Below are 23,648 nucleotides of genomic sequence, written 5' to 3' on the forward strand. Positions count from 1 at the left end.
TCCCCAAGGGGTGGAGAGGGCAGCCCCACCCTGGGAGTGGAAGGAGTCAAGGAAGGCTTAGAGCTGGGAGTGGGCAGAATGGGCAAGGTCGAGGGCATAGGACACTTGGGTTCTAGGGAGGCCATGGAGGTGTGCTGGCCAGCTTTGCTTGTGACCCCCAGTCTGGGGCTGGTCTAGATGACCTCATACAATGGTCCTTTCTAGTCCAATGGAGAGGCAGAAATGAGTTCAAATCCTATCCGACACCGTAGCTGTATGGCCCCTTTTAAACGTCCATCTCCTGCCTCAAAGCTACTAGAAGCAGCCACTTGGTCCATGTGTGACCTTGGGCAAGTCCCTTGGGCCTCAGTTTCCTCAACTGTCAGGATGGGGTTGGCCTTGGCCTCTAAATCTATCCCCTGACCTTCCCCAAGGCCAAATCCCTCCACAACACTCCAGTGCAGGGCAGTCCAGCCCTTATTGGGAACAAGTTTTTCCCAACATCCAAATGAAACTTCTGTGTGCCCCCCCCGCCAAGTTCCAGTGCCCTCTAGTCTTCTCTCCAGAAGCTATGAGCTTCCTGGGGCTGCTCCCCGCCAAGACCCTGCCCAGCTCTCCTCCATGGGCTCCCTCCAATGGGATCCCCGGAGCCAGCAGCTGGGGCTGAGAGAGGTTGGACTTGAACCCAGGGCTTCTGGACTCCCAGGCCGGAGTGCTTTGGGGCTCTGGACAACCCGGTGGTGCTGTCCAGCCCAAGGCCTGGGATCAGTGCTGGGCCCCTCCCAAGCCTGGACACCCAGCTAAGGAAGGCAGCTGGCGACCCCTGGTGGCAGGATCCAGAAGTGAAGGGGCAGCTCCCACGCCCAGCCAGGTGGGAGGGCAAGCCACCTTCCTCCCAGGTGGGAAGGGGGTGCCTGGCTCTGGCCCAGGAACACAGAGGAATGGGGGATGGCGGCTATGAGCACAATTTATTCCACATCACGCAGAAGCCGCGGCCCCCACCCCCAGGGGGCTTAGAAAGTGATACACGGAACCACATGTGTGTCCTGGGGCCTGGCCCTCCCCAGTCCTGACATGGAGAGCCACTGGCCAGAGAAGGGGGTCCCAGGGAGAGGGAGTCTGTGTGTCCTGTGGTCAGGCAGCAGCAGCATCGGGGCTTGGCAGGGGGCCTCCAGGAGTCAGTCTTCCTGCCCCACCCCAGGAGTCCAATGGCCGGCGAGTGCGGCCTGCCAGCTCCCAGGACCCACGTGTCCTCTGAGATGGGGCAGCCACGAGCTGTGGCCGGACCCCACCGTCCCCTTCAGTCCTGTGCTTCCTCTGACCGCCACTTAAGTGCGTGGTCCTTGTGGGCATCGGGCAGAATCTGGTTGCGCATCCCTCCCAGCAAGTTGGAGGTGGCTTCGGTGGCCAAGATGAGCGGCTTTACCACCGTGGGGGGCAGCTGGCGGATCACGCCCCCAACGGCCCCCGTCAGCCCCTTCTGCTCATGGCCCCGAGAAGCAACATCGCAGATGGTCTGGGCTGTGTCCAGGATTCCCTGGGAGGCAAGAGGGGGGCACAGGATGAGGGGGCGAGAGGATGATCAAAGGGGTGGGAGTTGGAGATTGCGTAGGGGCACAGCCTACCTCTCGAACAGTGTCATAGGCCTTGGCCACGCCTTCCCGAAGGTCAGCGGGCTGCTGTCCACGGTGGAGCTTCCGAGCCGAGCGTTTGTCCTGAAGTGAGCGAGAGACAGGGGCAGCAGGGGACAGGATGTCATACACTGTCTCGGCCGTCGCCTGTAGAGAGGAAGGGCATAAGGGAGGTAGAGGGCAAGCAGGGGCCATGGCTTCTGGTCTCTCCCCTGTCCTGGGCATCCAAGGAGGCAGGCACCCCCAACCCGTCCATGTCCTGGCCCTCATTCACCCCATTTCTAGGTAAGGGGTTCCACAGGCTTCTCCTTCCCCCAAAGCTGGGGGCAGATCCCCCTCCCACAGTTCCCAAGACTACCAAGGCCAACCCCCTCAGACTCCTGCCCCAGTCACCTGGATGGCCTGCACAAGACGGTTGCTGAGCTCCAGGGCAGCCGAGGCTGTGGAAGACCCAAAGGATGCAGCCCCCCGCTGCAGCCCTCTCATAAGACGCCCATCCCGCCGGTACTGCTCAATAGGGAGCCACAGCAAGTCTCTAAGGCCATGAACTGGAGCAGGGAGGAGCTGCGTCAAGGTCAGCCCCAGGCCCAGCCCGCTGCCCTCCTTTACGTATCTATAGCTTTTTCTACCCAACGCCCCCTGCACCCCCCTCCCCCCTCCCCGTCTGACCCACCCTCTTTCACCCCATGGGAGGCACAGCCTTTCAATGAGTTTCTAGGCCGTCCCACAGAAATGGTAGTTTCAAGAACCCTCCAACGCAGCTTGTCCACTCACAGAGCTGGACCACTGAGTGCATGGGGCCCACGCCTCCCAGGAGCCCTGGCAGCTGGTTCTTCCGGATGTCCTGCAGCCATTCATTGAGGGCATAGCCCAGCACCTTGTCCACCCCCAAGAGCCTGTGCACAGAACAGAAGGGAAGGGGGTGTAAGTGGCTTCCTTCCAAAGTAGCAGGGCTGTCTAGTCCTGGGGGAGGCTCAGGCTGTGCCATGGGCTAGCCTGGTCTGGTCAGGGGCTTCCAGGGTGGGGGTTGGGGTCAGAGACCCTCTTAGGGAGAGGGAGGCTCACCCATGTCGACAGCAGAGACGTTTGAGCTTCAGTTCTGAACAATTAAGCTGGGCCAGGCCGATGAGGATCCCAGCGAAGGTGCCCTGGGAGGGAGAGGTGGGCAGGTCGTTGCGGAGCCCGGGACTGACCCCCAGACCCAGAGGGTCACCTAGGCACGCAGACACCAGGACTCAGGATGCTGCCTTCTCCTCCCTGCCACCCCAGGGCCCCCACCCTGGCCCACTCGGTCAGTAAGATGGGGCATGTCTACAGGCAACAATGGGGCTTCAGAGGTCAGGCACCATCCTCATTTTACGGAGAAGGACCGGGCTGAAGTCACCCAGATAACGGATCATGATTGAACCAACCACTTCAGGCCACCCTCCAAGCATGCACGCCTCCACAGGTGACAGGCCCCAGGCCCTAGCCACTCACCACTTGGTCCATGGTGACATGCTTGCCATGGTAATCCAGCCAAATTGGCACCTCAGAGGTAAATCGGAACTCCCTAAAGAGGGATATGTGGGAGGTGGGTGAGGGTGGAGCACGCACATGAGCCATCAGAGCTGCTGGACCTGGCCCCCCTCCTTCCAGATGCCCCAGCCCTCCCCAGCACCTGAAGTAAATGGGCTGCTCGGCCGAGGCTGCAGATGTGGATGAGGAGCTCTGCTCACTGACTGTGGTCTCCAAAGAGCTGCTCATCTCTGCCCCCTCTGGCAGCCTGTCTTGGGGGGCACTGCTCTGGACAGTGGGATCTTGGCGGACTGGAAGAGGGAAGAGGGTCAGGGTGGCACAGGTGTGGACCTGGGACCAGCCCGGGCCTTGCTCCTTACCACCTACCTGGTTCATTCTGAGCAAACCCCGTATACCTCCACCCCAACTCTGCTCCGGGCCTCAGGTTCTCCTTTGTAGAAGGGAGGCCTGGCTCCAAACCTGGGATGCTAAAAGGTATCATGGCCACGTGGCTAGATTCCTGCCTCTGGTCCCTGGGTAGCCACCATCTGAGTGAGAATTAAACTGAAAGGAAAGGCCTTGGGAGGCCCAGCCCTCTAGCCCCACTATGCCCCAGATAATCCTCTTAGACAAGTACAGATATGTGCCCATTCTGAGGGGTCTCTGGGCCTCGGTCTCCTCTCCTGTCAAATGGAGCTAATTTCCCCTGCCTACATATCATAAGGCAGTCCAAAGGAAGCCAGCTGAAAAGTGGCAAGAGCCATAAGCGCCAGGAAGTCGGGCTGTCAGAGGCCTGAGATGGCTACTGTTCCCTGCCTGTGGCTCCCAGACAGAGGGCTGCAAATCTCCATCGCTCACACCATTCCAGGGGCTCCCTGGCTCCATGCCAAGTCTCCCTGCGGGCCACCAATCCACAACAGAATGGTGCTGTCCTCACAGGTAGGACACACAGGATAAGACAGGATGCAAACTCCTCTGATCCACACTAAAGATCTCACCTATCTTTCTACTTTATTCTCCTCTTTGCACATTATGGTCCGGCAAACACCAGCCCTCCTCGGTGTTGTTCCTCACATCTACCACCCAATCTCCCACCTCCACACCTTTGTACTGGCCATGCTCCACACCTGGAATGTTCCACCTCTTCACCTCTATCGCTCAGAACCCCTTGTTCTCTTCCAAACCCTATTAAAGTGACCCTTTCAACCTGAAGCCCTCCTAACTCTGCCCCCCAAGCCCGTTTCTAGTGTCTCCTCCCCAGATGCCCGTGTCTGTCTCTTCTGATGGATGAGCTTGACAAGGGCAGGGACTCCTTGCTGCTTCAGCAGCCCAGTGCCGAGCACAGAGCCTGGCCCCCCGCTGTTGCAGGCAGCCTATGCCCCCACCAAAACTGTGCCTGCTGCCTATACTGTTTCTGTTCCTGAGGGCTGCCTCCCAGTCAGATTAAGCTCAGGGTCAGAAGGGTCTCCAGTGCTCCTGCCCCTCACCTTCAGCTGCTGTCTCCACTGGAATGACAGGGTTAATGCCGCCAGCTAGACTGGTGAAGAAATCTTTCAGGAAAAACAGGGCATCCTGCAGATGTATGGGCAACCTTGTCAGCCCACAAGGCTGAAGAGTGGCCATGGACCAAGCCAGCCCCCTTCCAACACACACATGCACAGACACAAGGGAAAAAAGGACACACACACACATTCACCTGGTCAATGTTGAGCCGCAGCGGCAGGAGGGAAACCCGGAGACAGCACTCGGGGCCTCCCAGGCCGGCCTCTGGGGCCACGTGGAGGGCCTTGATGGTGAGCTGGGGGGGGAGTGTGTGTGTCACAAAACAAGGGTCACCACCCCAGACCCATGGAGCTCCCAATCCCAGAACCCCATGCAACCTCCTCTAGAGTATCTGGCCACCCCACCCTGGAATGCCTATGGTCTGGCTGATCCTTGGCCCCAGGCTGTGGCTTGGGTTCCTGAACCTCAGGAGTCTTGCTTGGAGGTCTAATTGCCCCATTCATTACTTTGGCCCTCAGCAGTCAGTCCAAGAGCCTTGAACTCAGAGCTGGGAGGGAACCTCAGTCCACACCTCCTTCCCCATTTCAGAGAGAGGCAAGAACTTGTCCAAGGTCAGCCAGGAGGTAAATATCGAGCCAGGAGTTGAAGAAAGAATCTTGACATAAATCTTATGAAGCTGTGTGACCATGGATAAGTCATTTCCATCCCCTCTCTGGGCCTCAGTTTCCTTGTTTACAAATGGGGCTGGACTTGACTCAGTGGCTACTGAGGCCCCTTCCAGCCCTAAATGCTCCTCTGAGCTTTGAGCACCACAAGTCCATGGTCCAGGAGCCCAGTGGGCTCCTTGTCACACAGCACCGTACCATATTGGAGTGTGCCCGCCGGGGCATCTTCTCGCTTGTGTACAGGTAGAGGAACTTGTTGATCTGGGAGGAGGCAAGTCGATCTCTGATCTCCAGCTCCTGGACGATGAACACCTGGCGGGCCAGGGGCTGCTCCCCCACCTCAGTGCCAGAGGCTGGCCCTCTCTCTGTCGGGTAAGTCTCATGCTGGAAGCTCACCTTGGGGGGACAGGGACATGGTCTAGACACATCAATCACTCAATGTGCTGATGTCTGGGGAGGCAGTAAGTGGCAAAGATAGTCCCCGTCCCAGGCCTTCAGGAACCTGAGACAGCTTTGTAGGGTGGACCTGGAGTCTGAGGATACCTGGGTTCAAATTCCAGCTCTACTCCTTATTGCCTGGGTGACCTTGGGCAAATCATTGCTCCCCAGGACTCAGTTCCCTCATCTATAAAGTGAGGAGGTTGGATATAATTGCCTCTACGGTCTCTCCTAACTCCAAATCTATGGGGGCCCTTTCCTTTCCAGTACCTCAGTTTCCCTCTTTGTAAAGAGGCCTCTCAGCTCTGGGCCCTGAACCTCCTCTGCCCTTACCTTGCTGAGTTGGATCTCCATGAGGACATGGTGCTGCCGGCCACTCCCACCCTGGGTGCGCCAGGAGTTCTGGGGCCTGTTGAGGCCAGAGCAACGTGATGGGGAGCCCCGGGGAGCTGAGAGGCCAGATTTTGTCCTGCCAGAGAAGAAAAGAAGGTGCATTCTCCGATCCTTTATTAAGCACCTACTATGTGCAGAGAGACCAGTTTAGATGAGTCTTAGCTCCTTCATGGAGCTCAGGCTGAGAGAGAGTGATAGCTCCCACCCAGGTAATGCCCAACATGGCAAGCGGAGAGTCAGAAGACAGTACATGGGGGTCTGATGGCAAAGGTGATAGGGAATGACCACTGACCGCAAGCCCTGATAACTGGGACCCCGCACTCTGTGCAACATTCACTAAGACTGAGGGTCACCTGTCAAATAGGCATCTTGGGAGGGTCCTCTGGCCTTGGCAGCAGGAGAGATGGAGGGGGACAATGAGAGGACAGAGGGGGAGGAGGGAGACAGGGAGACAGAGAGAGAGACACTGAGAGAAGGTAGAGGAGAGAGGGGGAGAGAGAGAGACAGAGAGAGGGGAGGGAGAGACAGAGACAGAGAGAGAGGGGAGGAAGAGACAGGATGCTCCAAGGACAGGGATGTGCCAAGACACAAGGTGAGGGAGTGTGTGTTCAGGGTGGCGGGCACAGAGAGTGGACCAGCTTGGCTAGAGCCTGCAGGGAGGTCTAGCTGAGAAGGCTGAGAAGCTCAATGGTTGCCAGGTTGCTCTGAGGACTCCAGGACAGGTTCCCCTTGCCTGTTCCAGGCTGGGCCTTGCTAGCTGCCACCATGGGCCCACACCCAGAGGAGACCTGGCTTCCATTCCTGCCCCACCCCTCACCCCCCCACCAGCTGAGTGACTGGGCAGGTGACTCATCCTCCCCAAGCCCAACTCTGTGCCCTCCTCAAAAGGCTCAGTCAGCCCTGGTAGAGGAGGCTTATTCCCCAACTTGGGTCCTTTCTGGAAGGTCTATACCCTCCCCCACTCAAACAGAAGAAATTGGTGCTGCCCACCCTCACCTGTGGCCATGGTGAGGCCCAAAATCCCGGCCTCCATAAAGATGCCAGACAAGAGAGACCTCTCGCAGCACCAGCCGGCTGGTAGGCACAGGGAAGTGGGCAGGGGCTCGCAGCAGGTCCGTGCTGCCCAGGGGTCGGGAGAAGTGGCCGTCCCGGACTGTGATAGGACCAGGCTGCAGCTTTGTCACTACTGGCTCCCCATCCCGGGGCTAGGGAGAGAGAAGTGGGTTGAGGGTGAGGAGGCCAAGGTGATCACGCCCTGCATTGGCTGTGCCCCTGGGGACAGAGCCCCCAACAGAGCTCTCCCTCCAGGCCCCGTCATGTTGGATTTGTCCCACAACAGCCCTGTTTTGCCCTAGGCACGCACAGGGATACCAAGGCCAGGAGCATCTAGGATGCAGAATTCATCACTGTCCAGGGCATCACCATCCCCATCCTCTTCGTCTTCCTCATTCTCCTCCTCTTCTTTGGCTCCAAGGCTGCTTTCAGAGGAGTCATCAGGAGGCGGAGGGGGCTGGACCCCACTCCGCTCACCTGGGAACAGGTAAACAGACACAGGAGAGGCCTGCCGCAGGGGCCCGCCACCTGTGGGGACAGAAAGGCAGGAGACAGGCAGATGGGTGCCCAACCCCAGCCCCTAGGAGGTCCAATCATTCCCATGCCACCAGCTGCCAGTCCCAGCCTGTACCTGGTGGCAGGGCCAGATCCCGCAGGCTCCGTTCCGTATCAATGAGGGCATCCGTCAAGTCCCGCTGATTGATAAGGGCAGTCTCAGCTGGGGGGCAGGAGGGCAGGGAGGCCGGGCTCTCTGAGAGCTGGGGGGAGGAAGGGGTGAGCAGGAAGTCATAAAGCCCCAGTAGAGGACAAAAATCACTCCCCAGGAGCTTGGGGTCAGCCTGGACAAGCCCAGGTGGGGCAGCCCAGTGGGGGCTCTGGGCCTCAGTGTGCTCATCTGTAAATGGAGGGAGCTAGCCCAAGTGATGGCTGAGACTTCTCAAGGCCCTCAATTCCCATGATCTTAAAGCTGGGGGGTGGGGGAGCTCTTAGCCACTTGACCTCCATGGACCCCTGCCAGCCTTGGGACAAGAAGGGCCCTCACCTTGGCTGGGGCACCCAGGGTCTTCCCCACAGCCCCTCCCTGCTGATATCACCAGAGTAGGTGCCCACTGTTATTCTGAGCCTATGCCCCTGTCCTCACCTGAACCTTCTGGCCAGCAATCTCAGTGGGACTTGGGGGCCGGGCCGGGGGGTGCAGATCCCCAGAGCCTACCACATACTGGAGCAGGTTGGCCAGCAAGGCACAGGAATCAGCGCAGCTGTGCAGGTGGACCACGTTATTAGAACAGCGCAGCTCAAACAGAGGCTGGCTCTGCAAGAGAAGGGTGCTCGCTCAGGGGTGCCCAGCCCAACAGTGTCACCCAGCGGCTCAGGCACAGACTTCCATGCATTTGTTAGGGGACCCCAGGCTGGGACCTTTCCCCCTCTGACCTGCTCTAAGATGAGGGGAAGGACTGGATGAATTCTAAGCAGACAGGCAGAGCCTTGGGGGCTCTGGGAGCATCTCCCCTCTTCTCAAGGCCTGAGGTCCTTTAGTGGCAGCCCTAGGAATGGCCCTTGGGGTCTCCTGACCTCAGTTTGATACAAGGCTGCGTACCCTGGACCGTTTCTCCCCCGTGACCTCTCACCCCTATTGGGAGGGGTGACCGGCTCCAGAGGAAGGAATCCCACTGGCTGGGCAGCCCCAGGGCCCTTTCCTCCCTGAGGCTCCTTTACCTACCCACCCCCCAAAGCCCTGCTCTCAGCGCCAGCAGATGTTCCCCAGGGGGTCTGTGCCCACTGCTACACACTGCTGCTCACCAGTCTGCCCTCAGTGCTGCCTTTCCAGGTCTTGATTACGAGCTCCAGCAGATCCACGTCCAGGACACAGACATAATCTGCCAGGAAATTGAGGGAGGGGCTCAGGCTGGCTTGGCCAGGGCAGCCCCTTCTCTCATCTCTGGGACATACTGGTCATTCAGCAAACATTAGATGCCTGTGGAGTGCAGAACCTCACCCCAGAGCAGTGATCCCAACTGGCATTCCTGGTTTGGCAGGTAGTCCCAGAACCCGCAAACCCGAGGGAAAGATGTTTGTAGCCTTGGGGGTTCCCCAAAGGGGTGAGCCTGAGAGGAGGCTTTGGGGAACAGAGTGAGGGCTCAGTTGCCAGGTCCCCTAGTCATCCTCCCACTCCTCTCACCTTTCCGTAGATCGAGGGGCTCGTTCCCACACTTATCGGACAGGTAGATGGCGGAGTCATCAAGAATGAACCTGCCAGGGAGGAGAAAGGGCTGAATGAAGGAACAGAAGTCACCTCCAGGGGCAAACCCAAATTCTTTGGCCTTGCCCAGCCTGGCTGCAGCCAGAGTCCCCACTGAGGCTCACCTGGGCAAATGAGGACCCACTCCCCTCTGCCCATGGCAGAGCCCCTCGCTTAGCATCCCTGGGGCTGCCCTCAGGGCAAGGTGAGTGGCTGGTGTGGTACCTGCTTGGTCTGGGTGGGTGGTGCCTGGGAATGGTGACCAGATAAGGGAAAACTTCCCAGGCCAGCCCATAATGGGCCTGTGGATTCCTGAAGAACGTGAGGTTCCCATCCCCAGTCTGGTACCCACAGATGCTTAAGAAATACTCGCTGGATTGACCTGAGTTGCTGGTCTTTCACAAACTAACATTCACACCCAATTTCTCCTGCCGGACCTCGACCCCACCTGGGGTCACACCTGGGAGGCTAGAGCCCAGCTCTCTCCACTAGACCAGGTGCCAGGACCCAGGGTGGAGCCCAGTCCACGGGCCCAAATCCCACCTTAGAGCCCGGGAAGTTCTGTGACAACCTCTCTATGACTTGGTTCCCTCCTCTGTAAAATAAGGGGTTTACATTCAATGGTCCCATGCGGTTCAAAGGTCCTTCCTCTTTTCCCTCACAATTCCAATGGCCGAGGCTAATTCGGGGAGGGCCCCAGAGTCATGGGGCAGGGGAGGAGTTGGCATGGGGGCAGGGCCCACCTGAGTAGGAAGGTGGAGGTGTCCATGATGATGTTGCTGGAGAGGGTGAAGGTCTCTGCAGTGATGAGGACGCGCACAGGAAGGTGGAGAGGCCTGCAGGGCAAATGTCACTTACAATAACTCAGCACACACCCTGGGACTTTGTGGATGGAGAAGCAGAGTGCCCAAGAGAGGCCTAGCCAGGGTCAGGGTCACAGAGTCAACAATAGCCCTCGCCCCTCAGCTCATCCCCATGTGGGCAGTCCTGCTGTCCACCTCACCAACTCCCACAAGCGGCCCTGGGCCCCAAAGTACCTGTAGTCAACGGCACAGGAGAACAGGTGTGTGTGCAGGATAGTAATGACTGTGGGCGGCAGAAAGCCAAGGATAGGGTCGTCCAGAACGTCCAAGAAGTCCAGGAGCTGTGGATCGAGCACGGGGGTCAGGAGAGGGGCAGCAGCAGGGGCTCACAGCAGCCCCCTCACCTGCCCCCCACTCACCTGGCAGTGCCAACTCTGGCTGGGCAGGGACATGCGGTGGCGAAGGGTGGCTCCATGTAGCCGCAGGGTCACCAGGAACTCCTGAATGTGGGGAAATGCAGGGTCAATGTATCGTGAGCATTGGAGGGCAGCCTCCTGGGCACACATCTGTCAAAGTGCTCTGGACCAGGGTGGCACAGTACCTTGATGTTTTTTTGGGGGTCCAGGTGAATGCGCACGGCCGTGGAGAGCATGCGTGGCCCCTGGCCCTGGCTTTTGCGGCCTGCAGACCCCCGATCCGTCACCCCTTCCTCCGAGGGGTAGATTGTCGGGGCCAGCTGAGCAGGTGGGGTAAAGCTGGGTACCTCGAGCCGAGAAGGTAGTAAGTAGTCATCCACTACAGCTGGGGGAGAGCGGGGAGAGCCTTAGGGAGGGGGCCCCTGCTCCCCTGTTCCCTCCCTCATCCCCTGGGCCAAGGGCACCCCCCTCATACCTTGGTGGTAGAGAGCCGCTCTCTCAGACTCTAGACAGAGGTAGCCGAGCCCCGGCTGGCCCAGGTACTGGGAGACACTGAAGATGGTGCCCTGGGTCACATCAAGGACCAGCTCCCCATGAGAATCTTCCAGCTTCTTCCCCCCCTCCCCCTAGGAGACACAAACGGCCCCCAGTTGGCATGGGCCTGCTGAAATGCCACACCTTCTGCCCTTGCCTGTTCCTAGGCCTCCGGCCACATCCCCACCTCAGTCGCAGGGCTGGCCTGCTAGGCCTCAGTTTTCCACTCTGCAAAATGACTTCTAAGGCATTACCCCAATGATTCCCTGCAACTCCTCTCCTCTCTGGCCTGAGACGCATCTATTAAGTGGATATAGCAGTCCCTCATCCTTCCTGGCTGGAAACCCCCTGAAGAGACCCAGAACTCCAGGTGTGGGGTGGGCAGCCCAAGAATGTCTACACTGACAGCCTCAAGGCTTCTCCCACTGCTTCTGCAGCCAAGTTCCAACTCCTCTGCTTGGCATTCGAAGTCCTGGCCCGGCTTGCCCCACCCTCCCTTTAGAGCCTCTCCCAAACAAACATGCTTATCTCCAGCCTCTCCTCCTTCTCCTGGTTCAAGCTCTAACACCCTCTTTCCTATGAAGCCTCCCCTAATTTCCAACGTGGGTAAGAGCTTCCTGTGACCCTGGGCCTGCTTAGCATGTGGCTGTACCACAGATGACCTGAGAGAAAATGGGCCCTTGAATGTGGAGGAGCTGCTTGAGTCTCGACACTTCTCAAACCACGGGCTTCCTCCTGGCCAAAGAGTCAGCAGGTGACGCCAGGGATCAGCCCTCAGAAACTGCCTGGCCCAATGCCCTCCTAACCTCATAGAGGGCATGGAGCAGGACAGAGCCTGCTGGCCAGAGAAGGGTCAGGGGACCCGAGTTCTAATCTTACTACCTTATAAGCTTCATGAACCACTTCAGCCCTCAGCCCCTTCCAATGTTCTAATAAGGCCCTTCTGGCCTCCCAGCTGGCCCCCACCTGCATGCAGGTTGGCAAATCCTTGTTTGCTGGGCCCTGTGGTTTCTTGGGGAAAGACCAAAGAACACAAGTAGCCAAGCCCTCCTCCCCTTCCCTCACTCACCTTGGTCTCACATAGGACAGTGATGCGCCCCTTCAGCACGGTCACCAGGGTAGAGAAAGTGCTCTGAGCACGGGGACTCCGGAGCTCTGGCATGGGGGGTTGGGGGACCCCTGACTCATCCACCGAGAAGAAGTGAGCATCTTCCTCTTCAGAGTCTGAGTCTGGGCAGGGGAAGAGGGGAACATGGTCACCCTGCCATGGCCAGGCCCTAAACCCCAGCATCTCCTTAGCCAGCACCCTGGGCCTGGGTGAGCAGGAGCTGTGGCCCTCATACCCAGCTTAAAGGCAGATTTGCACATCTTGAAGTTGTCCTGCCAGAAGGCGGAGGGCCCAGGAAAGCCAGGGGCAGCCACAGAAGCAGCAGGGCCAAGGTCAGGGAGCAGGTCTCCAGGCTCCCACATGAGCAGGTCATTGTTGATCCTGGGGGGAGGGAAGTGCAGCTGGGTGAGAGGAGCAGGGGCTCCCCACTTCCTCTGCTGTGCCCCAAGGTGCCTGCCCACCTATTGTAAATGCTCTCGTAAACCTCCTTGCTGGGCAGGAAGACGTGGGCGCTGGGCAGAGTCAACTCCAGGCTGCATCGGGACAGGGCCAATGTTCGGCTCTGGAATTCTCCCATCTCCTCTGGGTCACCAGGAATCACCATCTGGGGGGCCAGAGGATCCCCCAAAGATCAGTGGGGACTGAGGGGGCCCCCTTCTCCAGACAGGACAGGGGGCTCCCACCAGATCCACCTCACTCAACATCATAGTGTTTGGTGGACAAGGTAAAGGGTGAAGCCCCGATGGGACAGGGATTAAATGGTATGGCCAGAACCAGGGTGGAGCTCGCGGCCTGATGTCTAGAGGCACTTCCTGCTACCCCAACTATCCCAAAGTGGGATGAGCTGCTAGAAGAAGTGAGCTCCCCAGCACTGCATATGCTGGATGACTCATGGTCCTTGACCCATCCATCCCACCAGTCCTGCCCGATGCCATGGACCTTTGCCTGGGCCTCGCTCACAGAAGCTGACCTCAGTCCAGTCTCTTGTATCACTGGTCCCAACACCCTGTTACAAGCCATCTGTCCCACACTTCTCTGGGCAGACTCTCTTCTCAGACATTCAGAAACCCTTTGTGGTTCCCCAGCACTTCAAGTGCTCTTGCCCTGCAGGCCAAGCTGCACCAACCCCAGGTAAACTGGGCCAGGAGGGGAGGCAACAGTGCATAGAGCTCAGCAAGACCCAAGTTCAAATCCTGCTGCCTGCCTGACCCTGGGCAAGTTACTTTACCTCTTTAGCACCTATCTGCCTCATTTTTCTCAACTGTAAAATGGGGATAATAAGAGCACCTACCTTGCAGGCCTATTGTGAGGATCCAATAAGTCCGCATTTGTAAAGCCTGGCCTGCAGCAGGCACACAGCAATGCTTACTCCCTAGGGCAGCTCTCACTGTCCCAGTGGCCAGACCCAGTGGCCCTTCCCTCATCCGTACTCTCTTGACCCTCTGTGGGGCCGCTGCCCCATTGGTCATTCTCTCCTCTTTAGGTGTTCAGAACCCTCCCTCCCCTCCAACACAGAGCTTGGGACTACTTCCCTTGGGGATTCCAGGAGTGCCTCCCCTGGATTTAATGACCATCTCCATGCTGAGAATCCTTACATGTCCCTTTCCTTCCCCACCTCTCCACTGACCTCCAGCCACCTTTCAGGCATCTCTGGATATCAGGAGCCATCATAAACCCAGCCTGTCTAAAACAGAACTCATTTTCCTTCCTGTACCCCTCCCCCCGACCTTCCCAATTACTGTGGAGGGCAGTGTCACCCTCCTAGACCCCCAAGCTGGGATCCATCCTGGATACTTCACTCTCATCCCTCAAATCCAAGATGGTGCCAAGGCCTGTCCATTTCTCCTCTGCAGCCTCTTTCCCCTGACCCAGCCCCAGCTCTGGGGCAGACACTCACTCCTCACCCCTGGATAACCACAGTAGCTGCTGGGGGGGTGCGGGGGGATGGTGGTGTTTGCCTGCCTTAAGCCTCTCCCCCTTCCTTCCAACCTTCTTTCAGTCACCAGTGGGATTCTCCTCAAGTCCAGGTCTCTCTCACCTCCAGGATCAAATGCAAAATGCTTTGTTCACCTTTCCCGCTTGTCCAGTCCCCAGAGAAATGCCGGCACTGGCCCCTCTCTGGGCCTTGGGCATTCTCTGTGGCTGTCCTGGGCCTAGAACGCTCTCCCCTCCCTCTCCAGCTTTCCTTCAGTCTCAACTCAAGGCCCAGTACAAGAAGCCACTTCCAGGCCTCCTAATACTATTTTTCGATCCCTGAGATGATCTCCAATTTATCCTGACTAGGCCCTGTCTCCCCCACCAGACTGGGGGCTCCCTATTTCCGCCTCTGTATCCCCAGTGCTTAGCCCAGGACAGGACACAGCAGGCACTTCACAAATACCGACCAACGTGACACTACATTTGCTAGGAAAATCTGGGGAAGAAGGTCCCTAATCCTCTGCCCTTGTTCTAGGACGACTCAATCCAACGGGCCTCGGCTGAGTTCTAGCTAGTATCTGCTGGGATCTGACCAGGAGCAGTCAGCAGCTCTCCCCCTGGTGGCAGGCCCACCCCGCTTCAGACTTTAGCCATCCTCACTCTTTGGGGGGCACAGGGCTGGAGCAGGGCCTCACCTCCTCAGTCTCATACATGGTCCTCTTGGAAGAGAAGGGCGAGGGCTCAGGCTCCCGCAGCTCGCAGGGGCTCTCAGCTGATGACAGCTCCAGGTCCTCCCCCTTGTCCAGCACCAGGTCCCACTGGGAGCTGGTATACTGGGGGTTCAGGGTCAGCACTGCCCTGCCATGAAGCAGGGCCATCACTGGGGGCAGGGACCTGGCCTCCCCACACCCAAGGCCTGCACCCCCACCCCCATGGCCCGATCTGCTGCAGGAACTCCACACTTACTTGGGTAGGATGTACTTGCGGCCAGGGCCCCGGGGATCCAGGGTTTTGGAGACCCGAAGGCAGGGGACAGCAGGCTTCTCCCGGTCCTCATAAGTCCCTGTGTTGGGGCAGGGGAAGAAAGGAGGGCTGGTCACGGCTGTGCTGAGTCTGGGCCAAGGCTCTGTGGGGGCACAAGGCATGGGACAGACTCTGAGGCTCCCCTACCATGCAGGTCACTGCAGGTCAGCTCCAAGCGGGTGGGGGCCTGCGGGCTGGGGCCGTGACTCAGCTCCGACTGGAACTCGAGGTCTGTCAGCTCTAGTCGCAGAAGCTCCTCCCTCACGGCCCGACCTGCCCAGGGGTCGCGCTCCGGGCGCAGGTCAGGGATGGGGAACCGCAACCGAAGGGTGGCATGGGGAGCTACGACTCGCAGAGCCGTCTGGTGCTCCATGGCACAAGGAGGCTCTCCCTGGGGGAAGATGGGGCTCAGGGAGCCTCGGGCCTTCTCCTACCTCCTCCCTGCTCTGAGGAGTAAGAAGGGGGCTTCTTGCCTGACATCCCATCAGAGACCTGGAGCAGGGACTACCCTTCCATTTTACCAACAGAGACACTGAGGCACAGAGCAGGGCACAGAACCAGGGACTCTGACAAATTCAGGGCCCCCACATGCTGTCTCCCATGCTCAGCTGCCCCCAAATCTCTGTTCTGTTTTCCCAGGGTTCTCTCCCAAGAGAATGAGGGGGGGCAGCAGGGGGTGGATAGTGAAAGGGGGATGGGAAGAGGAATGGGGACCTGGAGGTCTCAATTTTACAGAAGGAACCAAGTCCTGGATGGGCTAAGTGATGAGTCTGAGGTCACACAGGACAAAATGAACAGAAGCAGAATTTTAATCCAGATCCTTGTATGCCTCTAGTGATGTTCCTGTCATTGACCCTTGGTCAGGAAACCTGGGTTCAAGGCCCAGCTTGACTTGGGTGCTTCCTGGGCTGGCATGACCAAGTCTGGGAGGGGGCAGCAGGGCTCCCCTGGGGGAGTCACTGAACGTCTCTGTGCCTCCATTTCTTCATCTGAAGACTGTGCTGCTGGATACCTGGCAAAGCCTTCCTGGCCTCCAGGGCCCCACCAGCACAGTTTCTACACTCCTGGTCTATGAAGCAAAACCAGCAAAGGTCTGGAAACTGAGAGCCCTCTTCCACCACCACTCCCAACTTCTGGGCAAAAGTCCCTTTCCTGGCTCACAGCAGTCTGCACCAATCTGTCCAGGCCTGGCCCCCCTCACCTCTGCCTCTTAGGGCCCCCCATCTTTCCTGCCTTCCCTGCCCAGCTCCCAGAGTTTTGTCTCCCTCTTGGAACATCAGCCCCTCCAAGGCAGGCAGTGAGTTTGCTGGATAACTTAGTGACTCCCACACCCAACTCCAGGCTGGCTCACCAGCAGGCCCTGCTCCCGGTCCATCGGGGTGGTGGCAAGATGGAAGAGGGCCCCGAGTCGATCCAGGGCCCCCAGCTCCACATCAGACTGGAATTCAGCCAATTCCAGGGACAAGTCAGAGGTACAGCGGCACAAGGCTGCCCGCCGGGGGTGGCTCTGTCAGTGGGCAGAGAGAGGAAGGCACAGGGTTAAAAGGAGGGAGCCTGGGGAGAAGGTTGGCAGGAAGCCGGAAGGCTAAGCCTTCATTCTGCTACCTTCTGAGGCCACACAGCAGGGAGGCAGTTGATCAGGGTCCCCCAAGCCACCACCCTTACCTTGGGGATCCGGCGCTGGGTCTGGAGGTACCGCAGGTGTGCACAGGGCCGGGCTGAGGCCCCAAAGCCGGAGCCATTGGGGAAGCTCAGGAGCTGGGGAGGCAAGAAGGGTGGGGTGGCGGTTGGGGAACAGGTAAGAGCCTGGCCTGTTGGCCATTGCCCCCCCCCAAAGCTAGGCCAAGATGCTCTGCCCCACACAGGCCCTCCCAGCTCCCCGCTCTGACCTCCCTTTCACTCACCTCTGTGTACTCCGGCTCAGCCGCCCCTTCAGGCCACAGACACTCTAGCACCTCCAGTTGGCCAAAGAGCAAGTCAGTGCTAAAAGACCGGCCCTTGCCCCCGGCTCCTCCACGCTGTTCCCAGCTCAGCTGCACGGCAGAGCCTGTCAGTCTACAAGGTCCAAGGCACAGGTCTCAGCTGTCCACTCAGCCCACACCCCACCCCACACGGGACCACCACCCTCCACCGCTTGTCCCATACCTCACGTGGCTTCGGGGACAGGCCTTCTCGAAGCGGGGCCGGAGCTGGTGGAAGTCCCGGGACCCAAAGGGCCCCTCTTTGGCAGCATCAAACTCAGCAAAGAAGAGGGCAGCAAGGTCAGGGGGACAGCCAGGGGGTGCCCCTGGGGGCTGCTGCAGGGCCGTCAGTGTCAGCCCGCCCAGGGTCACCTTCAGCAGCGACTCTGGGCGCAGGCTCTCTGGGGGGATAGGGGCTGCTGCCTTGCCTGCAGGAAAGGGGTGGGTAGCTGGTACTGGAGACCCAAGCAAAGCTCTGGGGGAGCCTTGATGTGATTCCTCCCACCCCTCAAGGTCCCCAGTGCCTTCCCTTTGATCTGATGAAGGGCTCGCCTATCACAAACATTCAAAAGCCCAGGAGAGGATAATACCTAATCCAGATGGATGGGTGGGTCATGGGGAAGGCCATACTTCAGGTTTGGGGTGGAGGGGGGGGCCTTCTGCACTCTCCACCCCTACCCCCTTAGGTAACCCCCTGCCCTACAACGGAACCATCAGGAAGACAGGCCAGGAACCTCCCCCAGCCCATTCTGTCTCCTTTTCCACTCCATTCAGCCCCATGCCTGCCCCCCCATCCATTAGAGGGTGATAGGAGCACACCCAGGGCTTGGTGTGGGAAGTGGAAGAGAGGGTGAGAGGTCCAGTTCCCTCCCTCACCAGGCAGGCGGCTGAGGCCATGGAGGGCAGGGTGGGTGTGGGGGCGCCGGGGGGTCCCATCACTGTGCAGGGATGAGCCCAGGTCCACATCAGAGAGGGAAAGCTCAGACACAGAACGGGCTGATGTCACACTGCTGGTCAGAGCAGCCATGGAGAAGAAAAGATCTGGGCAACGAGGGAGAGGGGAGAGCAACTCAGAGGGGGCCTCATGGTGCCCTCATGGCCGGGGCAGGGGCCCGTCCCATACCTGTGCTGTCCATGCCCAGCAGAGGGTCAGAGGAGAGGGCTGGGCTGCCCCCCTGGAGCTGCTGGCTCAGGTCCTGCTCGATGAGCCTCAAGTCCTCAGCCCCGAGCGGGCGATTCTTGTTCACCTTCTCTGACAGCCCCTCTGTGTCTGGGGGGAACACAGAAGAGATGCTCAGGCTCCTCCCTGCCTGGCCACTCACACTCAGCTCCACTGTGGCCCCACCCACTTCCTGGCTTGGGCTAGGGCCTCACCAGCTAGGCTGAGGGCACTGAGGAGATCCTGTAGCTGCAGGAGATGTTGGGGGGCCAGGAGTAAGTGCAGGCAGCCTAGCTGCCCTGACACCTCCATCTGAAGAGAAGTGGGGAGACAAGATACCGGTCAGTGGTAGGTGCTGGGTCCGAGAGCCGCAGTGCCCGAGAGCCACAGCATCTAAGTGCTGCAGCACGCACCATGTCTCCAGTGAGAGCAGTGCAGCAACAGTAAAGGAAGGTGGGACGCCATGGCCAAGGCCCCAGGACAGAGCCCCTGTCCAGACCTCGGCTCCATCCATGCAGGCAGAACCTGGCCTGTGTGTGCCAGGAAGTTCGAGTGAAAAAATGCCCCCTCCCTGCCCTGGGCTCTCCTGGCTCTGCCCCCAGCACCAAGCAGCCCTTCTCCCCCAGGGCCCAGGCCAGTTCCTGCTCCATACCCGAGGCCCGGGGAAGGCCTCATTCTGCTTCAGTTTTACAGTCAGCTCCATGTACCCTGAGCAGCTGCCGATCTGCAGGGGGGGTCCAGGGAACTCTTCCTAGAGGGAGAGCACAGAGGTCAGGGGAGAGGTCCCCCCTCTTCCCTCTCCTCTCACCCCCGCAGCCCTTCAGAACATGCTCCCACCTGAGGGGGGGGACATTCTTCATAATGAAGCTTCACTCCGGAGAGCTGAAGCAGCTTATGCAGGAAGGCGGGGGGCTGGTGTACATCCACGGGGGGAGCCTGGCTTGGGTCGCGCACAGCCTCATCACAATACTCCAGTCTGGGGGGATGAAGGGAGACCTCAGGTCAGGAGGAGTCAAGCACGACTTAGTGCAGGGCCCCTTGCTGGGCATGCCGCCAGATAAGGACAATGAGGAAGGGAAAGACGACTCTAGTGGCCAGGGCAGAACAGGGAGGGCATCCAGGGTAAAGGTGTGGAGGTGGGAGAGGGCTAACAATAAGCCTGGAAAGGTGACCTAGCTCAGGTTCTGCTTCTTGTCCCTCTCCCAGGGGCCCCTCCGCACCTCTGAATGTGGACCTCCACAGCCATACTGCTGTCTCCACCACCTGGAGCATGCTCCACCCGCACAATCGTGTCCAGGAAGGTCACCTTGATCCTCCTAAGCACTGGGGTGGGAGAGGCCAGCGTCAGGTCAGGCCCAACAAGGCAGCTGAGGCAAGGCCATCCCAGGGCCCCAGAGCCTGAGGCCAGATCACTTACCCGTCTCGATAGTCTGGGCAAACATCTCCAGGCCCTCCAGTGGCTGCGGGGGCTCAGAGGGCTCTGGGGGCCCCTCCCGAAGGCACTCCTGAGCGAGTTGCAGGCTGGTAGTCATGCAGGAGGTCCAGCTCTGGGACTCGGTCGTCCCAGGCACTGCAGGAAGTAGAGGTCAGGAGAGCTGAGAGCTCCTGGAACCCATACATCCCAGCCCCTTCTCCCTCTCCTCCTGGAGCTACAGCCCTGGCCTCACCTTGCCCACTCCGGGGCCGCAGCGTGAGCTGAAGGCCAGACACCTGCATGGTGCAGTGGTCAGTGAGGAGGGCGGCCCAGGGTACGACCACCTCAATGGAGCCCACGAAGCCATCGACCAGCTCCAGGGGTGACTCCACAGATTCCAGCAGCTCGTTCACAGACTAGGATTAAAGGGGCATGTGGGGGGTCAGAGGTTGCCCTAACGGCAGGGCAGGGAGGTGAGGTCACTGGACATGGTTCCTGAGCTGACCCCCAAGCTAGCAGACAGCTGAGGGAAGAGCCTTACTTGGGGGGACCCCACGGCAAGGCCTCAAGGGATGAGAATGGCAGGGGTAACAACAACTATGGCACTAGGTGATGCCACAGCACATCACATGCATAGCATGCATAGCACCAAGCCTGGAATAGGGAAGACCTATGTCCAAATCTGCCCTCAGACAGCTCCTGGAGATGTGACCCTGGGCAAGTCACTTCACCCTGTTTGCCTCAGTTTCCTCATCTGTAAAATAAACTAGAGAAGGAAATGGCAAACCACTCCAGGGTCTTTGCCAAGAAAATCCCAAACTGGGTCACAGAGCCAAATGTTACCAAACACCACCAGACCTGATCTAGTCTCATCAGAACCTCCCAATCTGGGGAGTGAGGTACACACTATTATTATTCTTACTTTACAGATGGGGAAACTGAGGTCAAAGACACTAAATGCCTTAGCAACCTATCAATCAGCATCAGAACAGCATTTGAATTCGGCTCCAGCAGCAATCCCCAGGCCCTCTAGCCATGATACCAGTAAGACCAAAGCCTACTTCAGAAGGGCCGAGGAAAGACCTGAGATTATCTTTCAGTAATAACAGAAGCAATGGGGAGCAAGAGCCCATGGTTAGTGTCCTTAGGGACTCATCACCCGTACTTTACAGACAAGGAAACTGAGGTCCACAGAGAAGGCCCGGCCCAACGTCACAAAGGGGAGGTCAGCGGCACAGCCAGCATTATTGACTTGTCTCCTAAGGCCCTTGTGCAGCCCCTGGGTGGGCGCATCCCCTGTGACCTAGCCACTTCTCTTGTTCACCATCACCCCTTCCTGGACCTCAGGAGGCAGCACCCACCCATGAACAATTCTCCCCCAACCTGGGGGACTTGTGGACCACTCTGGCCCTCCCTCTTCTCTCTCCTGGAAGGAAGGTCCATGACACAGACCTCCAGTCACCTCCCAGGGACACCCTCTATGTCTCTAATTCCCCCAGAAATGGATACGATACCTGGCCTGGGAGGCCCAAGCCAGTTAGTGAGGGTCCCAGGGGAGCCTCAGCCAGAGAGTGAGGGTCTTGGAGGAGCCCCAGCCCTTGTTTTCTTGGGCTCTAGGGGAGGGGAGGAGGTGTGGTCCATGGGCCTAAGGCTACTCCCAGCCTGCCCAATCACAGAGGAGGGGCGGGCATGAGACCAGCCCAGCTGCTGAGGTCACAGGTCAGATGCAGAAGTCTCCCTCCCCTCCAGAGGTGGGGGCTGCGGTGGCCTATGCCCCAGCCCCCTCCCCACTCAGTCTGCCCTTCTTCTCCCAGGGTGCCCTTCCTTCAGCTTCTGAGTCCCCCAGGGCTCTGGCCACTTTCCCTGAACTCTTTTCCCAAGTCTTCCCCTTCTAGGTCCACCTCCCATGATCCTTCAGAGCCCTGGCCACCTCCCCCAATTCCCAGCCCATAGGACCCTGCCAGGGAGCCCCACTTTGACTCAGTTTCCTGGTCCTGGAGGAACTCAGGAATCAAAGACCCTGGCTCTGGCCCAGGGCAGCAGGCAGTAAGTCAGGAGAAGAGTCCTGGGCTTTGGGTGTGGGTCCCAAGGCGGTAATTTGTGCTTCCCTCTAGGAGTGCTCGGGTCAGCTGAGCCATGAATCACACAGCCTGGCACCTGAACCCCATCCCCACCCTGTGCCCCCCCACCCCCCCCTCACCCTGAGGGTCCTGGCTCTGCATTCTGCCCTTCTCTCTGACCCGGCTCCACCTCCACCCCCGGGGACGGGGGAGGGGGGAGGGCTCCCCTCCCACAGTCAGGGCTCTCCCTACTCTGGGCCCCTGCCCCCACCGCCGGAAGTGACAAATGTTGCCAAACAGTCCTATGGCATGTTGATCAACACACGGGACTGACGTGGGCTGTTGTGTACAGGGACGCCAGACAGGTGGGTGGCCCCCCAGCTCTGAGCCCCCGGGGGCAGGGGCTGCCCGCATCGCCCCCAGACCACCTGTCCTACCAAGGCTCTCTCCACTAAATCCTAATGGAGAGCAAGGTTGATTTGGGGGTCCCCCCTTCATTTGGGGATGGGGGCTGCCTCCCCCAGCTCGGGCTCCTGAGCCCCCAGACTCCTTTCCCCTTGGTCCAGTAATTGGGGAGTGTCTTCCTCCTCCTGCCCCCCAAATCCTAATGGAGAGAAGGGGTTTGATTTGGGGGCCTACCCTGCTCCTCAGTGCTGTGCCCCCCTCCTCCTCCAGCCCCCAGCCCCCTCTCCCCTGAGCCCCGTAGGTGACGGAGTCTTCCTCCTCCTGAGGTGGGAGCTGCCCCGTCCCCGGCCGGGCTGATGTGGGAGCCTGGGCCGCGGCCCGAGGGCTGTCTGCCGGGCCTCGCTTCTCCCCATCCGTGCAATGGGAGCCCCCCGGCCCGGCCCCCTGGCCCCGGCCGCTCACCCACACGTCCAGGTGGATGTCCCGCAGCCCGCCGCTGCCCTGGTACAGGTCCAGGCTGAGCTGCTCCAGGCTCAGCCGCTCCTGCAGGAAGTGGCCCAGGTAGTGCTGCAGCAGGTAGCGGCAGGCCCGCTTCTTCATGCAGCTCGACCACGGCCACAGCCAGCGCGACATGGCCGGGATCCGCCCGCCTGCGCCCGCCGCCGGCCGCGCCGTTCACTCGAGCCCCCGGCTCGGCCCGCCGCTCTACCCGGCGCCAGGCCACGCCCCCACCTCGCTGCCATTGGTCGTTCCGGAGAGCGAGGCCCTCTGATTGGTCGAGGGGGCGGGGCGCCGGAAAGAGCCCCGGCTTCTCGCGGAGCGACATAGGTCTCGTGGTGACGAGCTACGCCGGCGCCTGGACGCCTTGAACTCTTCGAACTGGGGCGGAGAGGGACGCGTGATGGTGATCGTGAGAAATAAGTCCCGAGGCGCAATGCGCATGTGTTGTCCCGCCCCGCCTCCCAGCTTCTGGGTCAGGAATTAAAGGGGCAGTGTCCAATCAATTGCCGCTCTGGAATTGGCAGAGACCGCAGCTCCAGCTTCTGTTCTACACCCTCGGTTTTTACATGTGGGGAAACTGAGGCTCAGGGAGAGGAAAGGAAGGACTTCGTCGCGGTCACTCAAATAATAAGGACTTGGGACTTGAGCCTGAGCCCCCGACCCCACCACCCCAGGAGACTTCTTGAGACGCCCCAGAGCAGAGGACCCGGGAGTCGGGGCTCCGGGGAGAGACCCTCCTAGCTAGAGCCTGGGGGAGGTGGGGGAGGGCTCCTGGGGAGTGCCTGGGGCTAGGCTGGAAGGATAGCCTGGGCCAAGGGGGGAGGGCGGGGCGAAGCGTTGAACGCCAGACCAAGAACTTGACCTTGGAGGCTCCTGGAATCCCAGAGGGCGGGGAGGGCGCGACCTGAGACAAGACCTTTGTTGGAGCTGGGCGGCATCTCCCCCCGGG

General features: G+C 59.5%; 1 protein-coding gene across 5 annotated transcripts; it reads right to left on the minus strand.

The window, feature by feature from the left end:
* Nucleotides 1-928: 928 nt before the first annotated feature.
* ATG2A (autophagy related 2A) lies at nt 929-22,894 on the minus strand. 5 transcript variants are annotated; one of them, XR_011973742.1, is made up of 41 exons: nt 22,661-22,893; nt 19,987-20,149; nt 19,737-19,889; nt 19,540-19,642; nt 19,157-19,295; nt 18,972-19,070; nt 18,535-18,631; nt 18,284-18,430; nt 18,037-18,201; nt 17,345-17,588; nt 17,104-17,254; nt 16,865-16,957; nt 16,551-16,706; nt 15,347-15,590; nt 15,143-15,239; nt 14,872-15,034; nt 12,721-12,863; nt 12,495-12,640; nt 12,221-12,381; nt 11,093-11,243; nt 10,803-11,002; nt 10,621-10,701; nt 10,436-10,542; nt 10,142-10,234; nt 9,339-9,409; nt 8,960-9,036; nt 8,301-8,471; nt 7,791-7,917; nt 7,470-7,687; nt 7,103-7,311; nt 6,047-6,182; nt 5,474-5,671; nt 4,804-4,905; nt 4,595-4,679; nt 3,271-3,418; nt 3,090-3,162; nt 2,676-2,823; nt 2,385-2,506; nt 2,004-2,158; nt 1,605-1,757; nt 929-1,516 (listed from the first exon to the last, which is right to left on the minus strand). XR_011973742.1 is itself a non-coding variant. In XM_072639052.1 (41 exons), exons 1-41 carry the CDS (start codon nt 22,829-22,831, stop codon nt 1,280-1,282), a joined length of 5,781 nt encoding a protein of 1,926 aa, XP_072495153.1. In that variant the 5' UTR covers nt 22,832-22,891; the 3' UTR covers nt 929-1,279. The 5 variants fall into 5 exon arrangements, 3 of the variants coding, with proteins under 3 accessions (XP_072495153.1, XP_072495152.1, XP_072495154.1); XM_072639052.1 differs by having other exon boundaries at nt 2,676-2,758; nt 7,470-7,636; nt 22,661-22,891; XM_072639051.1 differs by having other exon boundaries at nt 2,676-2,758; nt 22,661-22,891.
* Nucleotides 22,895-23,648: the final 754 nt, after the last annotated feature.

The sequence above is a fragment of the Notamacropus eugenii genome, chromosome 2 (assembly GCF_028372415.1).
Source record: "Notamacropus eugenii isolate mMacEug1 chromosome 2, mMacEug1.pri_v2, whole genome shotgun sequence".
NCBI classification, from domain to species: domain Eukaryota; kingdom Metazoa; phylum Chordata; class Mammalia; order Diprotodontia; family Macropodidae; genus Notamacropus; species Notamacropus eugenii.

What these genes read in the sequence shown, in the direction of transcription:
- ATG2A (XM_072639051.1), bottom strand. Translation starts at nt 22,831, where the DNA reads ATGTCGCGCTGGCTGTGGCCGTGGTCGAGCTGCATGAAGAAGCGGGCC. An exon ending in GCTGGGCATGGACAGCACAG is followed by an intron (nt 18,202 to 18,283) that starts GTATGGGACGGG and finishes CTCGTTGCCCAG; the next exon opens with ATCTTTTCTTCTCCATGGCT. An exon ending in TTGCTGGCCAGAAGGTTCAG is followed by an intron (nt 7,918 to 8,300) that starts GTGAGGACAGGG and finishes TCCTCCCCCCAG; the next exon opens with CTCTCAGAGAGCCCGGCCTC.